Raw genomic sequence first — 21,794 nt, 5'->3', positions numbered from 1 at the left:
CAAATGTGTACGTTTCTTCGCAAAGTAAAGCCCTGCTTCATCATACAAGGCTGTCGCACAACATAGTGAAAACAGCCGATCTACAAGCACACAACGCCTCACGGTGCGAGGCGTTGCGTGCTTGTAGATCGGCTGTTTTCACTAGTTTAAATCATTTTTAAAATGATAAATGCTATTTTCAGGGGGCACACTTGACCCTTCTCAGGGGCACACCAAAGGTCCCCTGGCACAGTGGTGGAGAAACACTGCCCAAACACACACAGCTGAGGGTAATAACGTGCATACTTACGCTGCACTCAGTGATGTAAGATGCCAGGTCCTGTTCCAAGACGGTTCTCTGGGTTTCGGAGGCCTTCAACTCCACGTCCTTCTGCTGCAGTACTGACTCCAGGTCAGACATCTTTCTCTGGACCAATGAGATCTCCTGTTCCATCTGGGAAACCAGAGCAACAACCAATCAGAATCATGCTTACTTTATACTTCGTCGTACAGCGGTGCCACGCGCCAAAAAATGCCGATCTACAAGCTCACAACATAATTGATTGCACCATGAGCTATTTTAGATTTTTCCATTGGCTATTTTCGGTGCGCAACACCGGCATGTAACGAAGTATAAATCATGCTTTTACAATAGAAATATGTAGTATTATACTATCACAATGCAAAACATATTTACTGTACACATACTTGAGCATTATTTTTTTTTTTTATTCTAAATTTTTATCCCACGATTTTTGTAACCCATTTTTTCACCCGGTGCCAATTGCCTAAGCTGTAATCCTGGGCTCTACTCTCCCTCTGCCAACCTGGGGAGGGCCCCGAACTGAGCTCATGCTTCCTTCAATGCATGAGGAGTGAGCGGGCCGCTTCTTATCACCTGACAGGGGGAGCTTCCCCAGTTGGACGTAGCGCGTGGAAGGAACACGTTATTCCAACCAGTTCCATTCCCCTCCATCAGGCGCCCCGGCTGGCCAGGGGGAGGCATTATAGAGACCAGGATTACTGCATGTTTTTGTGAGGGTATCTACCCTAGGAGACACGGGGAGAACATGCAAACTCCACACAGAAAGGCCCTTTTTGCCAACCCCACCTAGGGTGTGGGCACTGATGACGCGGAGGAGGGAACACGCCCCCCAGCACCCACAGTGTCCCCCGGCGGGAATCGAACCCAGGACCTTCTAGCTGTGAGGCGACAGCACTATTGACTGCGCCACCGTGCCCAGCATTATTATTAACCATAGGATGTGATGTACAGTATGTACAAGACAGTTCAAGACGATACAATAGATGGAGACTACAATAACAGCACATGTCCCTTAACACACACTGTAAGCTTTGGGCATTCAAGCAAAATGAACTTCAACAGCTTCAAGCAGAAAGAGGAGTTCTCATTTCAACTTTCATTTTAGCATAGGTGAATGGAATTCAGCACAAGCACATGATTCTGCTACGTTTCGCCACAGAGAATGTGTTAAAACCACCATAAAATACGGATAAGAATCTATCTATCTATCTATCTATCTATCTACCCATCCATCCATTCATTTATCCAGGGTTCGAGCTTGTAGATTGCAATTATTTGTTTAAAAAGAAAGTAATACGAAGAAAGACTTTGACCAATTTTGAAAATGTATTACGATTACGATTAATGAGATTAACATTACATAAACTTTGAATGAAATTGTTAAATCATGAATATCAAACATATCAGACAGTCTGGCATTTCCAGAAGCAGGGATAAAACATATCGTCACTGTCGGGCAGAAACCTTGTATCTCCAAGTTTCAAATTTGCAAATTTTTTCGCAAAGCAAAGCCCTGCTTCATCATACAAGGCCGTCGCACAAAAGTAGTGAAAACAGCACATAGATCTGTCTGTTTTTAATAGTTTCAATAATTTTTAAAATGATAAACACAAAACAAACGGTTTTGGACATAGAAGGTTTCCACTCGACAACAACGATATCCTAACCGGCCATAAAAATGAATGACCAGAGGGGGGTGTATCAAAAGCAGAGGCATGGATCGCCCCAGCAAATCAAACCCTCCATCTATCCATCCATCCATCTATCACAAAATGTACGCTGAACCGTTTACAACATGATGTGTGTGCTAGCAGACTGGAACTCCTACAGTGAATTAGTTGAGTGTTACAAAGGTTCTTGTTAAACGCTGACAATGGGGAAAATGTGAATGCAAATGACTGAGAGTCGACATTATTTCTAGTGCTGTTCAGTTGTCTGAGCTCATCCTTACGGTATTTCAATGTACAGTACAGCCGGGCATATCGTCGTTGTCGGGTGGAAACCTTGTATGTCCAAAAGCGTTTGTTTTGTATCATTTAAAAAATGAACTAAACTAGTGAAAACAGCCGATCTACAAGCACACAACGCCTCGCACCGCGAGGCGTTGTGTGCTTGTAGATCTGCTGCTTTCACTACTTTTGTGTGACGGCCTTGTCTGATGAAGCAGGGCTTTACTTCACGGAAAAACATACAAATTTGAAACTTGGAGATACGAGGTTTCTGCCCGACAGTGACGATATGTATGTCTGTGTATGAGTTTGCATGCGTGCGTGCATGCATGTGTGTGAGAGAGGGTATGCATCACTTTGTTCCCATACCGTACATATGGATGTATGCATATTGTCACTGTCGGGCAGAAACCTTGTCCATCTCCAAGTTTCAAATTCGTACCCCTTTTCCAAGTTTCAAATTTGTAAGCAAAGCCCTGCTTCATCATACAAGACTGGCACACAAAATGAGTAAAAACGAATGGTTTTGGACATGGACAGGTCTCCGCCCGACAACAACGGTATACTGTGTCTGTAGTTGTGTGTATCTGCGAGCATACTGTATAGCGTGTTTGTTATTAGAGCCATAATGTGATGGACAGATGCAATTAGATACAGTAGCTATTCCAGCAGGCACAGTGCAGAGCACTACAACAAGCAGCCCTGCCAGCACTTACTGTGAGACAACCACTGACACAGAACGCAGCCACAACACAGACAACACAATCACAGCATAATAGAGAAACAAGTGCAGGACTAAAGGCTGCAACTATCCATTATTTTCTCAGCAATTATTCTATGGATAACTTTTTTGATTAATCGAATGAACAAGAAACATGTTTTTTAACAATTGGTTTTAGTCTTTATACATCAACTATCGATGCTAAAAAGTTGTATTTTTTTTTTCCATAATTAACTAAACTCTGATCCCATCTTTATAGGTGCCATAGTTCACAATCCCAATTCCCAACCAACTAAAAATATGTAAGTATATTTGTGTTATTGTTGTAAACTATATAGATAGATGCATGTTGTTTATTTAGATGCAATGTTTTTAAGATTATTGTGGATGCTAGGTTGCTGTCTACAGTGCCTACAATCTTAGTTTACTTTTGAAGTATGTACTGTACTAGTTCATACTTAGGGCTACAATTACAAAAAACTGAGACAACCATCACAGAGCTATACAGTAGGCATACAGTCTATCTTCACAGTTAAGTCACACAGAGAAGTGGCATGGAGCATTAAGCAGATGTAAATGTAAAAGCACACTGACAGACACAAAGCAACAGCTACAGCACAAATGCGTCCTCCTGACAAAAACACAGCTGCACTTTAGCGGGTTCTTCTCACAGCACGCCACTTAACGTGTGACCAGTAGGGTTGGGTAGGGTTCATTTCACAATGCACTCCATTACAGATAACGCATCATTCGTTCAAGAATAGGTTAGGGTTGGGTTCAGTCAAGTGGTCAAATTTCAAACATTTGGAAAATGTTGCTGCCAGTTTTGATGGAGTTTTAAGTAAACTAGTTTATTTAGATCGTTTTACTGTAATTTCACCAATGTTTTTAATTTCAACCATAATCAAGCAATATTTGAATATGTGTATGATTAGGTTCATATATTTGCACTCACAATCTGCCTTCAAAAATGCTTCAAGCAAGTACAGGTACTTTCCAATCAATTCTTTGAAAAGTATCTATACTGTAGGCCTATACGATTGTGTATAACATTTTGATGAGGTTACTGTAATCCTGTTAAATGTGTTACTACTACCCAACCCTGGTGAAGGGTGTAATACCTGCGACATGTGTGTCGTAAACTTCTGGCAGCTTTGAGTGTTTAACTTGTTTTCTTTTTTTTGTTACTTAAATTTAAATGTGTTCCCAAAATGGAGATGGTCTTGTCTAGAGAGACGAGGGATGTAGCCCCTAATCTGTAAGAGAGAGAAAAGGCACGCAGAGAGAGAAAACAAGAGAGAGGGATGAACGACAGTAGACACTTTATATACTGTACACAGCCACTCCTGGACGCTGAGAGGTTGACTCAAAGCTTTTATTCAACCCATTTAGGCCTAGAATTATTGAAAGCTTTAACCAGTGAAAAATAGCAGATATACAAGCTCACAGCGCGGCACCGAGTGCCGCGCTGCGAGCTTGTAGATCTGCTATTTTTGAAAAAGTCGTGAAAATGTGTGCAAATCTTTGAATATATGTATTTTCAAAGCAAATGTTTGTAACTCAAATTTTGCTTCTGGGTGGTCCCTGGAACTAAATATTTTGAGATGGGGGACCGTGGCCAAATAAATATCATTTTGGGGGTCTTTCACATGAAAACGTTTGAGAACCACTGACATAGTAGTCTCTCAAGAACAGACTAACTGAGCTCCATTTAAGTGAAAAGGAACTCTTCTTTGACGATGGCGAGCCAGATTGCTGACATAGAAACATAGTTTCTTCAAAAAATCTTAGAAGGATTCAAAAGACACTTATAGAATCGGGTCAAAATTCAAATTTTCACGATTTTTCAAAAATAGCAGATCTACAAGCTCGCAGCACGGCACTCGGTGCCGCGCTGTGAGCTTGTATATTTGCTATTTTTCAATAGTTAAAGCATAAAATAATGATACACAATATAGTGTACCCGTTCTGAATGGGTTAAGCACTTTCCTTTTTTTATAATCTCACTGCAACGTAATTGCCGTTTTCAGCCTTTTAAGTGAGTAAAGTAAAATGACATCTGTGCCCACATGGTTTATATTATAGTAATTACTGTTAAAGCATCTACGAAAAATCAAACACAACATTGACTGCTTTCGTGCCTAAATAAAATACCCGGTCGCCCATGCCAGGCAACAGGGGACATAAGTGACAAAACATCTGGGCTGTTGTAATTGTTATTCATAATTAGGTGTTCCAAATAATTAATCAAGCTAATTGGACATCATGACACATGCCAGATTTTAAAACCAACATTTACTTTAGGGACACAAATCAGCAGCAACGAAGTGATGCTTTCACAGGGTTCCCACACATTTTTACCAATTAATTTCCAAAACTTTTCCAAAACTTTTCCAGAATATTTAACCCAATTTCCAGGACTATATAACAATAATTCAGCTCAATAACAGGTCGCTTACTCCTATGCACAATGCCCAAAGACAGGTAGTGTATGCCAGTGGTTCTCAACCTTTTCAGGCCGTGACCCCCGAAATAATCATGTTTTAACTTGGGACCCGGCACCCTGACGAGCACTAACGCCTGACGGCACAAAGGCACCCTGACGGCACAACGCGTTGCGAGGCGTTGTGAGCATGTAGATCTGCTATTTTCACAATTTCTGCCTCTAATATTTGACAATTTGGCCAATGTTTAATTTGTCATTTCAGAGGTATTAACAAAATCAATAACCAAAGACAATGCATAGCTATTTTTTCCAGGACCTTCCAGGACCCTCGATCAATTCCAAAACTTTTCCAGTACTGGAAAAATATTTTTCTAATTTCAAAATATTTCCAGGAATTTCATGACCGCTTTAAACTCACATGTAGGGCCCTATTTTCCTCCATGCTAAACCCTAAACCCCTAAACTTCTTTTTTACTATTTTGAAAAACATTTTTAAATACTTCAAATAGCCGATCTACATGGACACGTTGTGAGCTTGTAGATCAGCTATTTTAACTATAAAAAAAAAGGTTGTAGGGTTTAGCATGGACGAAAATAGGGCCCGTAGTGTTTTGTCGTAGCAGCAACGCAGTTAGGATGAAGCAAAGATACAGGTAATGGCAGAGAGCTAGTACCAGGAGAACAATTAACGCTAGAAAAAGTAGGGTAACAATATATTCCTACCTGGCCCTCTGCACCCAGGGGCGTCACAAGGGGGGGAATAGTGGGACTGAGTTACTAGGGCCCACGGTGGAGGGGCCTTAACTATTTTATACTTTAGCTATTGAAAAATAGCAAATATACAAGCTCACAGCGCGGCACAGAGCACAGCGGCGCCGGCACAGAGAGATCTTTGAATATATGTATTTTTTAAGCGAACATTTATAACTCAAATTTTGCTTCTAGGGGGTCCCTGGAACTAAATATTTTGAGATGGGGCTCCGTGGCCAAATATATATCATTTTGGGGGTCCTTCACATGAAAATGTTTGAGCACCAGGTCCCAGAATTTGGTGCGACACCCCTGGTAACAAGATATCCCTACCTGGCCCTCTGGGCCTGGCTGGTCAAGTGTGCGTAGTGCATAGGGAACCAGGAGGTGAAAAATAGAAACAAATGTAACAATTGTGCGTTCTATCAACAATAGAAATGGCAAATAAATAGACTTGAGCCCTTGGCAGTCCCCAAGGTCTCAAGTCTATGTATATGCCATTTTTATTGTTGATAGAAACGAGGCAGAACATATAATATAATGTGCAATCTAGCACAGTAAAATGGTCACATAGTAGTTATGTATTTACTGGGTACCAAGCGTAAAAAAGATTCAATCTACAGGCAATTATAATATAGGTAGGCCTATGTAGTTACTGTAGACATACAGTAACTAAATGGTAAATGGTGCATTTGTATAGTGCCTTTATCCAAGCTTTAGCTTGTGCATTACGTTCACCCATTCACACACACATGGAGGAAACCATGCAAGGCACCAACCTGCTCACCGGGAGCAACTGGGAACCCTTCGGGAACCCTCTGTGTTCTAATGATGGTCTCTCTACCCTTGAGCCACTGGCACTGCCGCCCCTATAGCCTCATATAGGCACAGGTAAATAATACAATCTATCGCCATAGTATAGATGACTATCAAATTAAAATAAGCTCAGCGTTTAGGCAGCAATAGTACATGCATGAATCTACGTTCATGTACTTTACTAGGTCAAGCAGCTTGTGTATGTGTATAATGTGGATTAGCATTTACTGTAATATACAGTAGCACAGTCTCTTTCATAAGCAGCCACTGTGATCACGAGGCAGGCGGGAAAATGAGTGACAAATAGAAGTGTATCTATTAAAAGCATAGGCTCCAACTCCCACTCTCCTCCACACAGGAGCAACAGCAATAACCACAACATACTGTAGGCATCCTGTAGCAGCCAGAGGCTCGTTATTTTGAGCCACAACCATAAAACCAATGCCATTCACTCTCCGTACCATATTACACTGGTAATCACACCTATAACATCATGTGTGGCACACTGGTACAGTACATCACAAAATAAGTACAACTCTTCGGTATTTACTGCTCTTTTCCTACAAATGTCCTGGAAATGCATTTTTTTCTACAGATTTCTTTCCCTGTTTTGCCTTTCTAATATTTATGGAGAATGGAGCGTATTTTCTGCAGAAACTCACAAATGCAGTGGTGTCAGTTCAGAAAAAGCTAAGGTATTGGCTGGTGTCGCGCACGTGCAAGACAGTCATGTTGCCATACCTTAGCAACAGGCATGATACATTTTTATATTTTTTTCCCCCGTCTCTAAGGTTTCTTGGGCTGGATATGGCAGCCTGGAACGGTTGTTCAAGTGCAGCTAAACTTGGCATGTTAGTAAAAGTGCCACAATTAACAACAATGCATTGCTCCTGTGCAGCTGACCTGCGGAAACTGGGAATATACCATTTTGTCAAGATGGGGAGAATAAAAGTGTGGAGAATATTATAATACCTTGTTAAAGTGACCATTTTGTAAAATTTTGCATTTGTAGTTATTTTACTGTAATTTAACAACATAATAACCAGCACAGATAGACAAAGAGACAGTCATGGATTTATATTTAAAAGCAACTTTCATTTCCCCCCCCTGGACCCAGGGTATGGCAGCTGCATACCCCTGCCATACCCAATTGACGCCCCTGTCGCAAATGGCAAGAAACCGCTCCATTCCCATTGAAAAGCAGAATCCACCGTCGTAGATTTTAACTTCGAAGTCAGAGAAGGTCATAGAAATTCGCAATAGCAAACAATCTACGAGCTCAACGTTCTGCGAATCCCCTGAAAATCTACCGTCACCAATGGGCGGGACATCGTGTGAAGTTTTGAAACGGCAGATGTACTTTGATATCTCCTCCCGATGGACAATAATGGCCAAAAACAAGCTTGCTATTTTTTAAATCGGGCTTCAGATATCATCAGCACACAGAGAGCTGCCTTTGGCACTCGATGCTAATACAATGGCGGGGGTGTGTGTGGGGGCGCGCGTGTGTGTTTTATTTCTGAATCTGCCCCCCCCCCCCTCCCCCCTATTTTCCTGCACCAACATAATCATGCATCACATGGAACAATGCTTTGCCCAGAAATGTGACTGATCTAATCATTTGCTTCAAGGTTCATTTTGGGGGGTGGGTGGATTGTTTTGCAAATCAATGCGTGTGTTTGTGTTTTGCCTGAGTGTGTGCGAATGTGTGAGAGTGTGTGTGCGTGCGTGTGCGTGCGTGCGTGTGTGTCAGAATATTGTCTGGTATTTTGGTACCATCAGCCCCTGACATGATGGAGGAGGATGTGGCTTGTAATGAGCGGTGACAAGTCGATGCATTCAGGGTGCGTGACAGTAAGCGCTAGCTGAGGTGACGCGCCTGTACAGTAAGTAGCGGCAGCAGCATGGGGTTAATGTAAAGTTCTCACGGTGCCTACGTTTCGCTGAAAATGCCAACATCTCTCTGCAGTTATTAACCAGACATAAAGGGATTTTATTTTCTCTCAGGAAAGCATAAGGTTAGAGAGGAGGAAGGATATACGTATCGTCACTGTCCAGCAGAAACCTCGTATCTCCAAGTTTCAAATTATTGCACGTTCTTTCGTAAATTAAAGCCCTGCATCATCATATAAGACTGTTGCACAGAAATAGTGAAAACAGCAGATCTACAAGCACACAACGCCTCGCACCGTGTGCTTGTAGATCGGCTATTTTCACTATTTTAAATCATGTTTAAAATGATGAATACAAAACGAACGGATTTGGACATAACTTAATGTGCAACATTGTTTTCTCACGCAACAGGAAACAAACCAACATGAAGTTTAAGTGTATAGAGGGTATCTACACATTTCTAAAGTGACAATCTAAGGAATTTTTTGAATACCTCTAAAATGACAAATTAAACATTGGCCAAATTGTCAAATATTAGAGGCACAAATTGTGAAAATAGACAATGTACTTGCTCACGCCTCGCAAGCATGTAGATCTGCTTTTTTCCCACAATAGAACCGTGTAAAAAATACAAACAAAATGTAATGCCTCAACTCTTAGTGCTCGTCAGGTAGGGGGTCCCCAGTTAGACTGGACTGGTATAGACACATGGTACTGTATGGACGCTATAGGCCAAGCCAATGCACAGCAGTGGATTCAGACCCCTAGACTCTGCAGTCTAAATACAGGTATGACATGCAGTAAAAATAAGTTATTTCAAGTCTTCAGCTATGAAAGTCCAGAGTTCTTTTATTGCGTATTTGGTCATTTCAGTCTTATTGGAGAGCGTGGTGACAAATAACAGGGAAGAAAATGGTGCGATGTGTGGGAATGGCACAGAGCACAGGTCATGAGCCAGACTCAAACTGAACGTACTTCATCATCAGTACTCACAATACCGTCGTTGTCGAGTGGAAACCTTCCGTTTTGTATTTATCATTTTAAAAATGATTTAAACTAGTGAAAACAGCCGATCTACAAGCACACAACGCCTCGCACGATCTGCTGTTTTAACTACTTTCGTGCGACGGCCTTGTACGATGAAGCAGGGCTTTGCTTTGCGAAAAAATGTACAAATTTGAAAGTTGGAGGTACGAGGTTTCTGCCCGACAGTGACGATATGTGGTAGTCATACAGCACAGGTATGAGCAGGCCAAGTCAACAGCCCAGCCCTTATCCCGTTGTTGTTTTTGAATTATGCATGTTTGGCTGGTGGTCTGGAGACTGTCCTGTATATAACTGGAAGGTCACAGGGTTGGTCCTTGCAGCCACAGGTGTGCCAATCATCAAAACAAGCGAGAAACTTACAACCACACTTCCAACCTCTGGGTGTCAAGATTTGTCTGCACGGTGCACTGTGTGTGTTTCTTTTTTATTATATTTTAAAGGGTGCGTCTTCCTCCGTTGTCAGCCATGGAGAGGTGGAGTCGGGCACCCAGGGGCGTCACACTGGTGGGGGGGGAAGTGGGACTGAGTTACTAGGGCCCAAGATGGAGGGGCCTTCATTATTTCGCTATTGAAAAACTATCTACAAGTGCCGTGCTGCGAGCTTGTACGGTATATGTGCTATTTTTGAAAAGTCGTGAAAATGTGTGCAAATCTTTGAATATATGTATTTTTTTAAGCAAACATTTGTACCTCAAATTCTGCTTCTGGGGGGGGGGGGGGGGGGGTCCCTGGAACTAAATATTTTGAGATGGGGGTCCGCGGCCAAATACATATCATTTTGGGGGTCCCTCACATGAAAAAGTTTGAGCACCACTGACATAGAAACATAGGTTTTTCAAAAAACCTTAGAAGGATTTGAAACATTCGAAAGACTCGCACACATTTTCACGACTTTTCAAAAATAGCAGATCTAACAAGCTCGCAGTGCGGCACTCAGTGCCGCGCTGTGAGCTTGTTAGATCTGGTAGTCATACAGCACAGGTATGAGCAGGCCAAGTCAACAGCCCAGCCCTTATCCCGTTGTTGTTTTTGAATTATGCATGTTTGGCTGGTGGTCTGGAGACTGTCCTGTATATAACTGGAAGGTCACAGGGTTGGTCCTTGCAGCCACAGGTGTGCCAATCATCAAAACAAGCGAGAAACTTACAACCACACTTCCAACCTCTGGGTGTCAAGATTTGTCTGCACGGTGCACTGTGTGTGTTTCTTTTTTATTATATTTTAAAGGGTGCGTCTTCCTCCGTTGTCAGCCATGGAGAGGTGGAGTCGGGCACCCAGGGGCGTCACACTGGTGGGGGGGGAAGTGGGACTGAGTTACTAGGGCCCAAGATGGAGGGGCCTTCATTATTTCGCTATTGAAAAACTATCTACAAGTGCCGTGCTGCGAGCTTGTACGGTATATGTGCTATTTTTGAAAAGTCGTGAAAATGTGTGCAAATCTTTGAATATATGTATTTTTTTAAGCAAACATTTGTACCTCAAATTCTGCTTCTGGGGGGGGGGGGGGGGGTCCCTGGAACTAAATATTTTGAGATGGGGGTCCGCGGCCAAATACATATCATTTTGGGGGTCCCTCACATGAAAAAGTTTGAGCACCACTGACATAGAAACATAGGTTTTTCAAAAAACCTTAGAAGGATTTGAAACATTCGAAAGACTCGCACACATTTTCACGACTTTTCAAAAATAGCAGATCTAACAAGCTCGCAGTGCGGCACTCAGTGCCGCGCTGTGAGCTTGTAGATCTGCTATTTTTCAATAGTTTAAGCACAGAATGTGAGTGAATCCTTGTAGCCCAGGGCCCAGAATTTGGTGCGACACGACACCCCTGCGGGCGCCATCCAAGCATGAATCACCAGATGTGAATCCGATCGTGGCTGGCTTCCACACACACAGTCCTCCTGAATGTTCACCGACTGTCTATAATGAGCACATGAGCTAACAATCTGTGCAGCTGGGCTCCTCCTCGGCAATAATTAGCTCCCCGAGAGCAATTACCAATAACTATGCTTTTAAAAGGCCATTAGGACCAGTGGGATGACAAGTCTGATCTGACCGTTGAGCCAGACATCCGATGGGGTGGTGCTGGTACCGCACCAAGAGTTATATAAGTTCCCCTCTCCAAAGCCCTGTATTATGAATATTTGAAAATAATAATAATACGACAAGTTCATCGTCCAATGATTCTATAGAGGATCCTTCTGTGCTATTATTCTATGAACTGGGGTGGGGAAAACTTGGATTGTCTACAGCAGTGGTTCTCAACCTTTTCAGGCCGCGACCCCCAAAATAATCATATTTTAACTGGGGACCCCCCCACCCTGACGAGCACTAAAAGCTGAGGCATTACATTTTGTATAACACGGTTCTATTGTGAACATAGAAGATCTGCATGCTCACAACGCCTCGCAATGCGAGGCGTTGTGAGCATGTAGATCACAATTTCAGCCTCTAATATTTGACAATTTGGCCATTGTTTAATTTGTCATTTTAGAGGTATTAAAACGTCCTTAAATTGTCACTTTAGAAATGTGCGTTATGTTGGTTTGTTTACTGTTGAGTAAGAAAACAACGTTGCACATTAAGTTAATCATCCGGGGACCCCCCAAAATAATTTGGCGACCCCCCCTGGGGGTCCCGACCCACATGTTGAGAACCAGTGGTCTACAGGATGAGCCTTTGAAAAGTACTATTAGTAGTTTTAACGTTAATATACCACCAATCATTGCGCAGCATTACTTTTTTCTAATGAAAGACCACATTATAAATCAATATTTTGGCATCTAATCGCCGTGAACATGACACTTGCAGGCCTATTTAACAACCACCATATTCACACAACACATACAGTATAAGTGCAAAATGGCTGCCATGTGACTATATGGCCGATGAGTGTTCAACATCGACAGTGTAAAACGGTACAATCCATGGAGGAATGTCAGCTTCAGTCGAGGAGCTCTATCTGTGTAGGATGAATAACTTTCACTGGCCAGTGAGTCAGAGCTGCTGAGGAGGAGGAGAAAGTGGAAAGAGGTTGCATGCATCCCAGTCATGGTGCTACTCTACATTCAGTCTGCAGAGCGACCAGGGCCATGGGGCTACTGTACGGGTCCATAGGCAGCTCTACACACACTACTGTACGGGTCCATAGGCAGCTCTACACACACTACTGTACGGGTCCAAAGGCAGCTCTACACACACTACTGTACGGGTCCATAGGCAGCTCTACACACACTACTGTACGGGTCCATAGGCAGCTCTACACACACTACTGTACGGGACCATAGGCAGCTCTACACACACTACTGTACAGAACCATAGGCAGCTCTATACACACTACTGTACAGGTCCATAGGCAGCTCTACACACACTACTGTACGGGACCATAGGCAGCTCTACACACACTACTGTACAGGTCCATAGGCAGCTCTACACATTCTCAGTCTGCAGAATGACCAGGAGCCAGGGCCAGGGGCCAGGGCCAGGGGCGTCACAAGGGGGGGAAAAGTGGGACCGAGTTACTAGGGCCCAAGGTGGAGGGGCCTTAACTATTTTATACTTTAGCTATTGAAAAATAGCAGATATACCAGTAAGACTCCCTAATTGGGAGATAAGCGACCGTCAGGTCACATGTATGAGCGTCTACTTTTGACTATTTTCCCATATATTTTTCCCGGCGGCGCGGGGGTCGGCGGGGGTCCTCCACTAGGGGGCACGACCACTTTTGCATCCGTTCTGGAGCACCAGGAGTCGGTGGTCCCCGGGAATTCCCCTTGAGCAGCCCCGTTGGGGTGGTCATTTGGTCATTTTAGCACTTTTTGGCGGCGGCGGCGGCAGGGGGTCCCTGGGGGTCCCTGGATCTCCGGGGGTCCCTAGAGGTGGTCCCTGAGCGTGTGCCACTCTGCAGTCCCAGGCCGAGGCCCCAAAGTCGGATAGTATCGAAGCGTTGGCCCGTCTGGTTCTCCAAAGCCATATCCCCAGGTACAGTCATGTGGCCAGGGGTCCCTGGAGGTGGTCCCCGAGCGTGTGCCACTGTGCGGGCCGAGGCCGAGGCCCCAGAGTCGGATGCGAGTGGAATGACGAAGGCCCCTTGGCAGCGGTGGCGAAGATATGAGTAGGGCAAAAGTGTGACGTAACGTGACAGACTGACAGACTGACTGACTGACTGACGGACAGCCGGTGTAGGTTTTGATAGTAACTGCGACCTGACGGTCGCAACAAGCTCACTGCAAGCTTGTAGATCTGCTATTTTCGAAAAGTCGTGAAAATGTGTGCAAATCTTTGAATATATCCATTTTTTTAAGCGAACATTTATAACTAAAATTTTGCTTCTGGGGGGTCCCTGGAACTAAATATTTTGAGATGGGGGATTTTGAGATGGGGGACTTTTTTCAAAAATGGCAGATCTACAAGCTTGCGGCGCAGCACTTGGTGCCGCGATGTGAGTGTAGTAGACTGAATTTTATTGATTTAATTATTTTATTGAAACTTTCAAAAACGGTCTTTTAAGCTATTCTTTTGGTTAAGAGTACTGTATTTCAATGTGTTTATTTTGGTCTAACTACTGTAAGCTATTTTCGTTATTTGGGAAACAATTTGGGTCCATTTGAAACAGTTTGACATGTTTCTTTATTAAGCTTTACATCACTACAGTGATCTACAGTTCTGTGATTGACTACAGTGTTTGGGAGATCTGCTATCGATTGTGTTGGTCTGGATCAGAGCTGTAGAGGACGCGCACTGCTGTTTCCGCCTCAGTACACTTTGTGTTTTGAAGCGGCACACTGCGTCGTGGATCATTCATTCACACTTTTGCCCCTCTACAGCTAGGGGGCGCTACATTTTGGAGGCACTACTGAGATGTGTGCAGCGTGGGTCCACTTCCTGCTACAGAAGTCCCCAGCCGTCACACGTCTCTCCTAACCAACCGTCGTCATGAGCACCGTGGTGAACCAGCGGCAGTGGTGACCTGACATCAGTGAGCAGAGCAGACGATCTGAGGTATTGCTACATACCAGGAGAGCTGCTACTACGTTCCAGAGGTGAAAAGGTATCGCATTGCACCGTTCACAACCACCTTGCACAAAGATGGCGTCATCAGGAGTGGAACGACTACAGGTCGAGATCATCAGAGAGTTATGTGAGTTACCCCGAGACGCTCTAGCCGAGCTATGTGACTTTCTACACATTGCAGGAGGAGCACGTGAGCATGTGATAGGAAAGAGTCAAAGAGCTCTCATTAGGTTAATATCAGACCATATCCAGAGAGACGAGCTTGAACAGCGTGAAGATAGCGGAATGGCTGACTTGCTTGACTTTAAAGACAAAATCACTGAGCTTAAGACAGCCGCCGCCCTAGTGCAGCAACAGGCACAGGAAGAATTACGAGAGGAAGAGGAAAAATTACGGAAAGAGATTGAGGCCTTGCAGCTTCAGTTGGCTGAAAAACAGAAACAGAATGAGGGAGACAAGCCAGACAACAGAGAAATCAAAATCCCAGCCCCTGGCCCACTGTTAACACGGAGCACACCCCACAGCTATTCCCCTACCCCATGGCACAAAGATTTTAAAATATCTGGCCAAATAGGAGAGCCGGGGCAGAAAGACCGCCTGACATTTTCAAGCCTGGCCCGCCAAATTGAACACGGTCTAAGTAAAGGTGTTCCAGAACTCGAAATAGTTGATGCAGTAATAAGGGCCATTATTCCTGGCATGCAACTTCGTAGCTATTTAGAGGGGAAAGCTAACCTAACCCTTCCCACTCTGAGAAGACTACTCCGTTCCCATTATCAAGAGAAGAGTGCCACTGAGCTTTACAAGCAGCTGACCTCTGAAGTGCAAGGCATGAAGGAAACACCACAGACCTTCCTCATTCGTACATTTGACCTGAGACAGAAGATTTTGTTTGCCTCACAGGAAGCTGAGTCAGGCCTCAAATATGACCCAGGTCTAGTGCAGAACATGTTCCTACATACTGTGTTAACTGGTCTACAGAATGACAACATAAAACGTGATCTCCAGCCCTATCTTGAACAGACTGACATTTCTGATGAGCTGTTACTGGAGAGAATGAACACAGCATGTGCCTATGAGACAGAGAGGCAGCACAAGAAGAAGTCACTAACACAGCCACGGCCTACCACAATCAACTCTGTCCAGTCGAGCGACGCTCCTGTTGAAAAGCAAGAAAAGCTACCTGCTCAACAAGACCCTGTCAAATTGCCCCCTACAGTAGTATCTCAGCTAGAGGAGATGCGAACGGAAATGGCCCTGTTGAAAGATCTCAAGGCCCAAGTGTCCCAAATCAGAGACTCTATGCAGCAGCCCCAACTCCCACCACAGCCCCAGTTCACCCCCCAACAGTGCCAACCCCAGCCCCAGTTGACCCCCCAACAGCTCCAACCCCAGCCCCAGTACAATTCCCAACAGTACCAGCCACAGCCCCTGTACACCCCCCAACAACCCCAGTACTTTCCCCCACCACGCCACTCACAGCCCCGGTACAACCCTCAACAGTTCCATGGTCAGCAGACACAGAACATGCCACAGGGATACTGGCCCCCTCCCGGTCCAGGTCAGAGAGGAGGAACCGCCCAATACCAACAGGGGTTCGCCCCACAACGCTTTCCACCACCAAACCGTGGACGAGGGAAGAGGTGTTTCGGCTGTCAACAGCGTGGCACAGAAGATTACTGCACACACTGTTTCCGATGTGGCAGCGGTGAACACTACGCAGTCGGATGTCGGGTGAGAGGACAGCAGGGACAGCTTGGAGGTGAGTCTTTAAACGAGCAGGGGTCACTCGCACGGGACAGGGAGTGACCAGTGATCCAGCAAAGTCCCAGCACTGTGCGCACTGTGGAAAACAGAGGAACGCCTTCAAATAAGCCGATCACTTGGACTGAAGACCACCAGCGGATATTGGAAAGATTGATTGATTATCTGGTTGAGCCTCCCATCCTCGGGTTCCCAGACTTCAACAAGTCATTCATATTGCACACAGACGCCTCGAACCAGGGTCTAGGTGCAGTATTGTATCAAGAACAGGAGGGAAAGCTACGTGTCATCGCGTACGCATCTCGTACACTGACCAAGGCGGAGAAGAATTACCACCTTCACTCCGGGAAACTAGAGTTCCTGGCCTTGAAGTGGGCTGTGACCGACCGCTTTAGAGACTACCTGATGAATTCCTCCTGCACCGTGTACACCGACAACAATCCACTTACCTACGTGTTGTCCACAGCCAAGCTGAACGCCACAGGGAGTAGGTGGGTTGCTGAACTAGCAGATTTCCATCTGACCATCAAGTACCGCCCAGGAAGAGAGAATGGTGACGCTGATGCCCTGTCGAGGATGCCCTGTGACATCGAGGAGATGATGGAGAACTGTACAGAGGAAATGTCCTCCCTCTCGGTACATGCCACAGTGCAAGCCGTAGGAGCAACAGACTCTGACCCTGTATGGTGCATGATGGCACTAGGGTGTGCAGGACCTGATGAGGGGACACCTGCACCTTTCTCAAGAGCAGAAATCAGTCAAGCACAAAAAGAAGACCCGAATATTGGCCCTGTAATAGCCTGCAAACAGTCAGATCAAAGACCTGTCGGACAACAACTCCGTATCATCCAGAAGGAAACGGGCAGGTTGAGAGGATGAACAGGACACTCCTGCAAATGCTGAAGACTCTCACGGAGAGACAGAAGTCCAACTGGAAAGAGTCACTGAACAAACTCATGTTTGCTTACAACTGCACACGGAGTGAAGTTACAGGCTTCTCCCCTTTCTATCTCCTGTTTGGGAGATCCCCAAGATTGCCTGTTGACTTGCTGTTCGGCTTGACCCCTGAGACAGGTACTGCTGACCACAAAGAATACATGAGAAAATGGAAAGCACAGATGCAAGAGGCATATGACATTACAGCAGGAAATGCAAAGAAAAGTGCAGAAAGGAACAAGCGGAACTATGACAACAAAGTGAGGAGTTCAGTGTTGCACGAGGGTGACAGAGTCCTCGTCAGGAATATGACACCCAGAGGAGGAACAGGGAAACTGCGGAACCACTGGGAAGATTGTATCCACAAAGTCATCCGTCAGGTTGGAAAAGACATGCCCATATATGAAGTACTGCCAGAGCAAGGTAAAGGGAGAGCAAGTAGGATCCTACACCGCAACCTTCTGTTGCCATGTGACAACTTGCCCCTTGAGACCCAGTTGCAACCTGCCAAATCAAAGAGAAAAAGTCCAGCTCAGACCAGTAGACAAGACAAGGCAGTGAAAAATCAAGAGGATGATGAGAGTGATGACGACGACTATGGATACTACTACAGGCCCTTAGAGCAGCCTTTACCTGGGGTGCAGCCTGTGAACACAGACATAGAGGATGTTAATGATGCTGGACAGCAGCAGCAACACGTACCCCAGCAGCAGGATGCTGAGGACATAGGAGATATGCTGGATGAAGAGGAGCCATTGGATCAAGAGGAGAGGCAAGTTGAAGAGGAGCCTGTCATGGAAGAAAGACTGTCAGCACCACCGTCACCTGTTCAAAGTGACAACAGTGAAGCAGCACAGCACTATCAGCGACCAGTAAGAGAGAGGCGAGCACCGAGAGTCTTCACGTATGACCAGCTGGGCCACCCGGCCTGTTACAGCGCTGGACTTCCAAGCGACATCATGTACTGGTACCCTCCAGTGCCCCTGCCCTTCTACTACCAGCCTGAACAGCCCTTCAGCTACCAGCCTGCTATTCCCGGGTACTGAATGAAGACTGCCCCTTGCCCCAGCCCCTTGCCCCAATACCCCTACGCCCCCTCACACAAACACATGCGGGTGCATGTACTAGTGACCTCTGCCCCTTCACACACTCCACACTCTTGAACTTTGCGAGAAGCTGAGTGCCACACACATATACACACCACACTCATGGACTTTGTGATAAGTCGAGTGTCATACACACACATTCCTACACTCGTGGACTTTGCGATGAGTCGAGTACTACAACATGCACACACTCTTACATTCGTGGACTTTGAAACAAGCCGAATACTTTATACACGTTTCGTATGCTCTGGACTGTTGTTGAAACAACTGAGTATCTTTCATTCGCTCGTGGACTTTTGGATTAAGCCAGACGATGTTATTGTTGTTTTTGTTGTGAAAAAAAAAAGAGAAGAAAAAAAAAGAAGAAAAAAAACTGCTTGTAAGACAAGAGAACGGGTGATGTTAAAATATTGTATACCTCATGTCGGGGACGACATCTGTTTTGAAGGGGAGTGTGTAGTAGACTGAATTTTATTGATTTAATTATTTTATTGAAACTTTCAAAAACGGTCTTTTAAGCTATTCTTTTGGTTAAGAGTACTGTATTTCAATGTGTTTATTTTGGTCTAACTACTGTAAGCTATTTTCGTTATTTGGGAAACAATTTGGGTCCATTTGAAACAGTTTGACATGTTTCTTTATTAAGCTTTACATCACTACAGTGATCTACAGTTCTGTGATTGACTACAGTGTTTGGGAGATCTGCTATCGATTGTGTTGGTCTGGATCAGAGCTGTAGAGGACGCGCACTGCTGTTTCCGCCTCAGTACACTTTGTGTTTTGAAGCGGCACACTGCGTCGTGGATCATTCATTCACACTTTTGCCCCTCTACAGCTAGGGGGCGCTACATGAGCTTGTCTGTATATCTGCTATTTTTCAATATAAAGCACAAAATAATGTGTAATAATGCGTTCCCGGTCTAAATGGGTTAAACCCCCTCCCCCTATGAAGAACATTCATGGGGGGCCCACAGTGAATCCTAGTATCCAAGGCCCAGAATTTGGTGCGACACCCCTGCGGCTCCATAGGCAGCAGTGATTCATAAACATTTGAACCACTTTTTTGATGGAAAAACTAACATATACCTGCTCTACAGTACAAGCTCATAAAGCTTGACATTCAGATTCAGCACGCAACTCTGCCGTACGCCGGAGTATAAATTAAGCAGCTTAGTCTTGCTGTTATCTAGTCCCATCTAGACGGATCCATCAGTACATTCTCTCTGTTCTCTTTGCAGATAACAAACAAGGGGACGTTTAATTCCTAGTACCATCACGACAGCAGCAAATCAGAGATGCCGTGCAAGCGACGTTACGTGTCCCCCACAGGCGGTCGCCACAGCAGCACTTCCAAGGTTTTCAAAAATCAAAGAGGCAACACCATTATCTTAAGACAACAGGCCTGATTATGCTCTGTACTTGGATTCCAGCATCTTTCATCATGCCATCATTTGAACACAACTGATACGACGTCTACTGTACCCCTTTGTATACACGAGACAGCTAGGTGCATAGGAGAGGAAATGCTTCAAACTAGGGATGTCCGATATTGAATTTTTTACCGATAACGAATAACCGATAATATCCAACTCTTAATTTCCGATACCGATATTAAACTCACTGAACGCCGTAAACGTACTACACGTCTTTGATCTGTAGTGCCATAAACGCACTATACGTCTTTTTAATTAATCAAAAGTTTTATCTTTCATAACATAATTGTAATTTCAAAAAAATCGCTCTAGAAGTTAGCCGTTAGCCTCCGTGACCGGAGCGACCGGACCGATTTCACTGTAGCACCGGTGAACACAGTCCGACGGGAAAACCGGTAAGACCGAACATTGGTTCCGGCCATTTTAGCGTTAGCTATACACGTTCGTTTATACACTTGCCGTGCTTCCCAGACGAAGTATAAGTACTCATTCGAACCGGAAAAATGCCACCATTCTACCCGTGCCATCCATTCGGCGATCCGAGCCCTTGATAGCGATCGGCAGGGCTCGGAAGTGGTATAGCATGTTAGCAAAAAGGCCTGGCCAAAATGTAAACAACTAGGCCCGGACCAAAAAAAAATGGACGTGTCTCTTCCTTCTTCTATTTGTCCATCAGATAGAAGGAGACCACCACCTGGTGGTTTTCAAAGGCCATTGCACTCTAGAGAACACACAGGCCCAATGACAGCATAAACATATCATAATGATCAAGACATCTTACACATGTTCTATTGAAGCCCAAATCTAATGATAGGATATATATATATAAATATACATTTTTTCCTTTGTAAGAGGGGTAGTGTGGCTTTCGATAGAAGCATAGATTTATATATGTAATTTAAGTACAAAATATGATTTTGGCCCCCATAAAAAGGTAAAATTAAACAAAATGGATGGCACCAGTTTTGTAGATTTTTAATAAAGGGTGGCATTCAGTGAGTTAAACGATACCGATATATGCTAATATAATATCTAGCTATCCAGCAGTGATTCTCAACCATTTGAATTTCAAGGACTCCCAGTTTGAAATGCATTATAGGATACTGACCCCCATTTACTGGCATTTATATGTAGCTGGGACCCCAATTCATATTATAAAATCATATTAAGAGTGTACAGATGGAATGGGTCCATTTGGTTCCATTTATACACTCTAGAGTTACAGAACCATAAGGTTCCATTATGATGAAGCTCATTGTAACTTATTTCGCCTCAATAAAAAATACAATTCGACAATTCTGACACCCCTAACTACCATACAGTAAGAACTAATGTTAAAAAAAAAGATTTTGTTTTTAAACGATACCGATATTTTCCGATATTAATATTTATGCTAATATCGTCCGGACGGCCGATAATATCGGACATCCCTACTTCAAACTGAAGTAAAAGCATCATGATCCTTTAGATAATAATTGGGAATTCATGCACAAGACATTTTGGAAGAACTCAAGGTATCGTGGTAATTGGACACACAGTAAACAAATGTTTTTTCTGTACTTTGAAGGGTTTGCTGTTATTTATACCCAAGGCTCCAGATGGTATTGGCTGTGTAG

General features: G+C 44.3%; 1 protein-coding gene across 1 annotated transcript in view; it reads right to left on the bottom strand.

The window, feature by feature from the left end:
• Positions 1–433, bottom strand: part of citb (citron rho-interacting serine/threonine kinase b) — a gene marked incomplete at both ends in the record, with an annotated part of 124,172 nt that extends 123,739 nt beyond the window's left edge. Inside the window, one exon of the mRNA XM_080738248.1 lies at positions 290–433. Coding sequence (XP_080594374.1) covers positions 290–433 — 144 coding nt within the window. The remainder of the gene's footprint in view (positions 1–289) is intronic.
• Positions 434–21,794: the final 21,361 nt, after the last annotated feature.

Source organism: Nannobrachium achirus (genome assembly GCF_963921795.1).
Source record: "Nannobrachium achirus genome assembly, chromosome: 12".
NCBI lineage: Eukaryota > Metazoa > Chordata > Actinopteri > Myctophiformes > Myctophidae > Nannobrachium > Nannobrachium achirus.
Note: the sequence above shows the minus strand (reverse complement) of the source record. Positions and strands in the feature narration are given on the sequence as shown.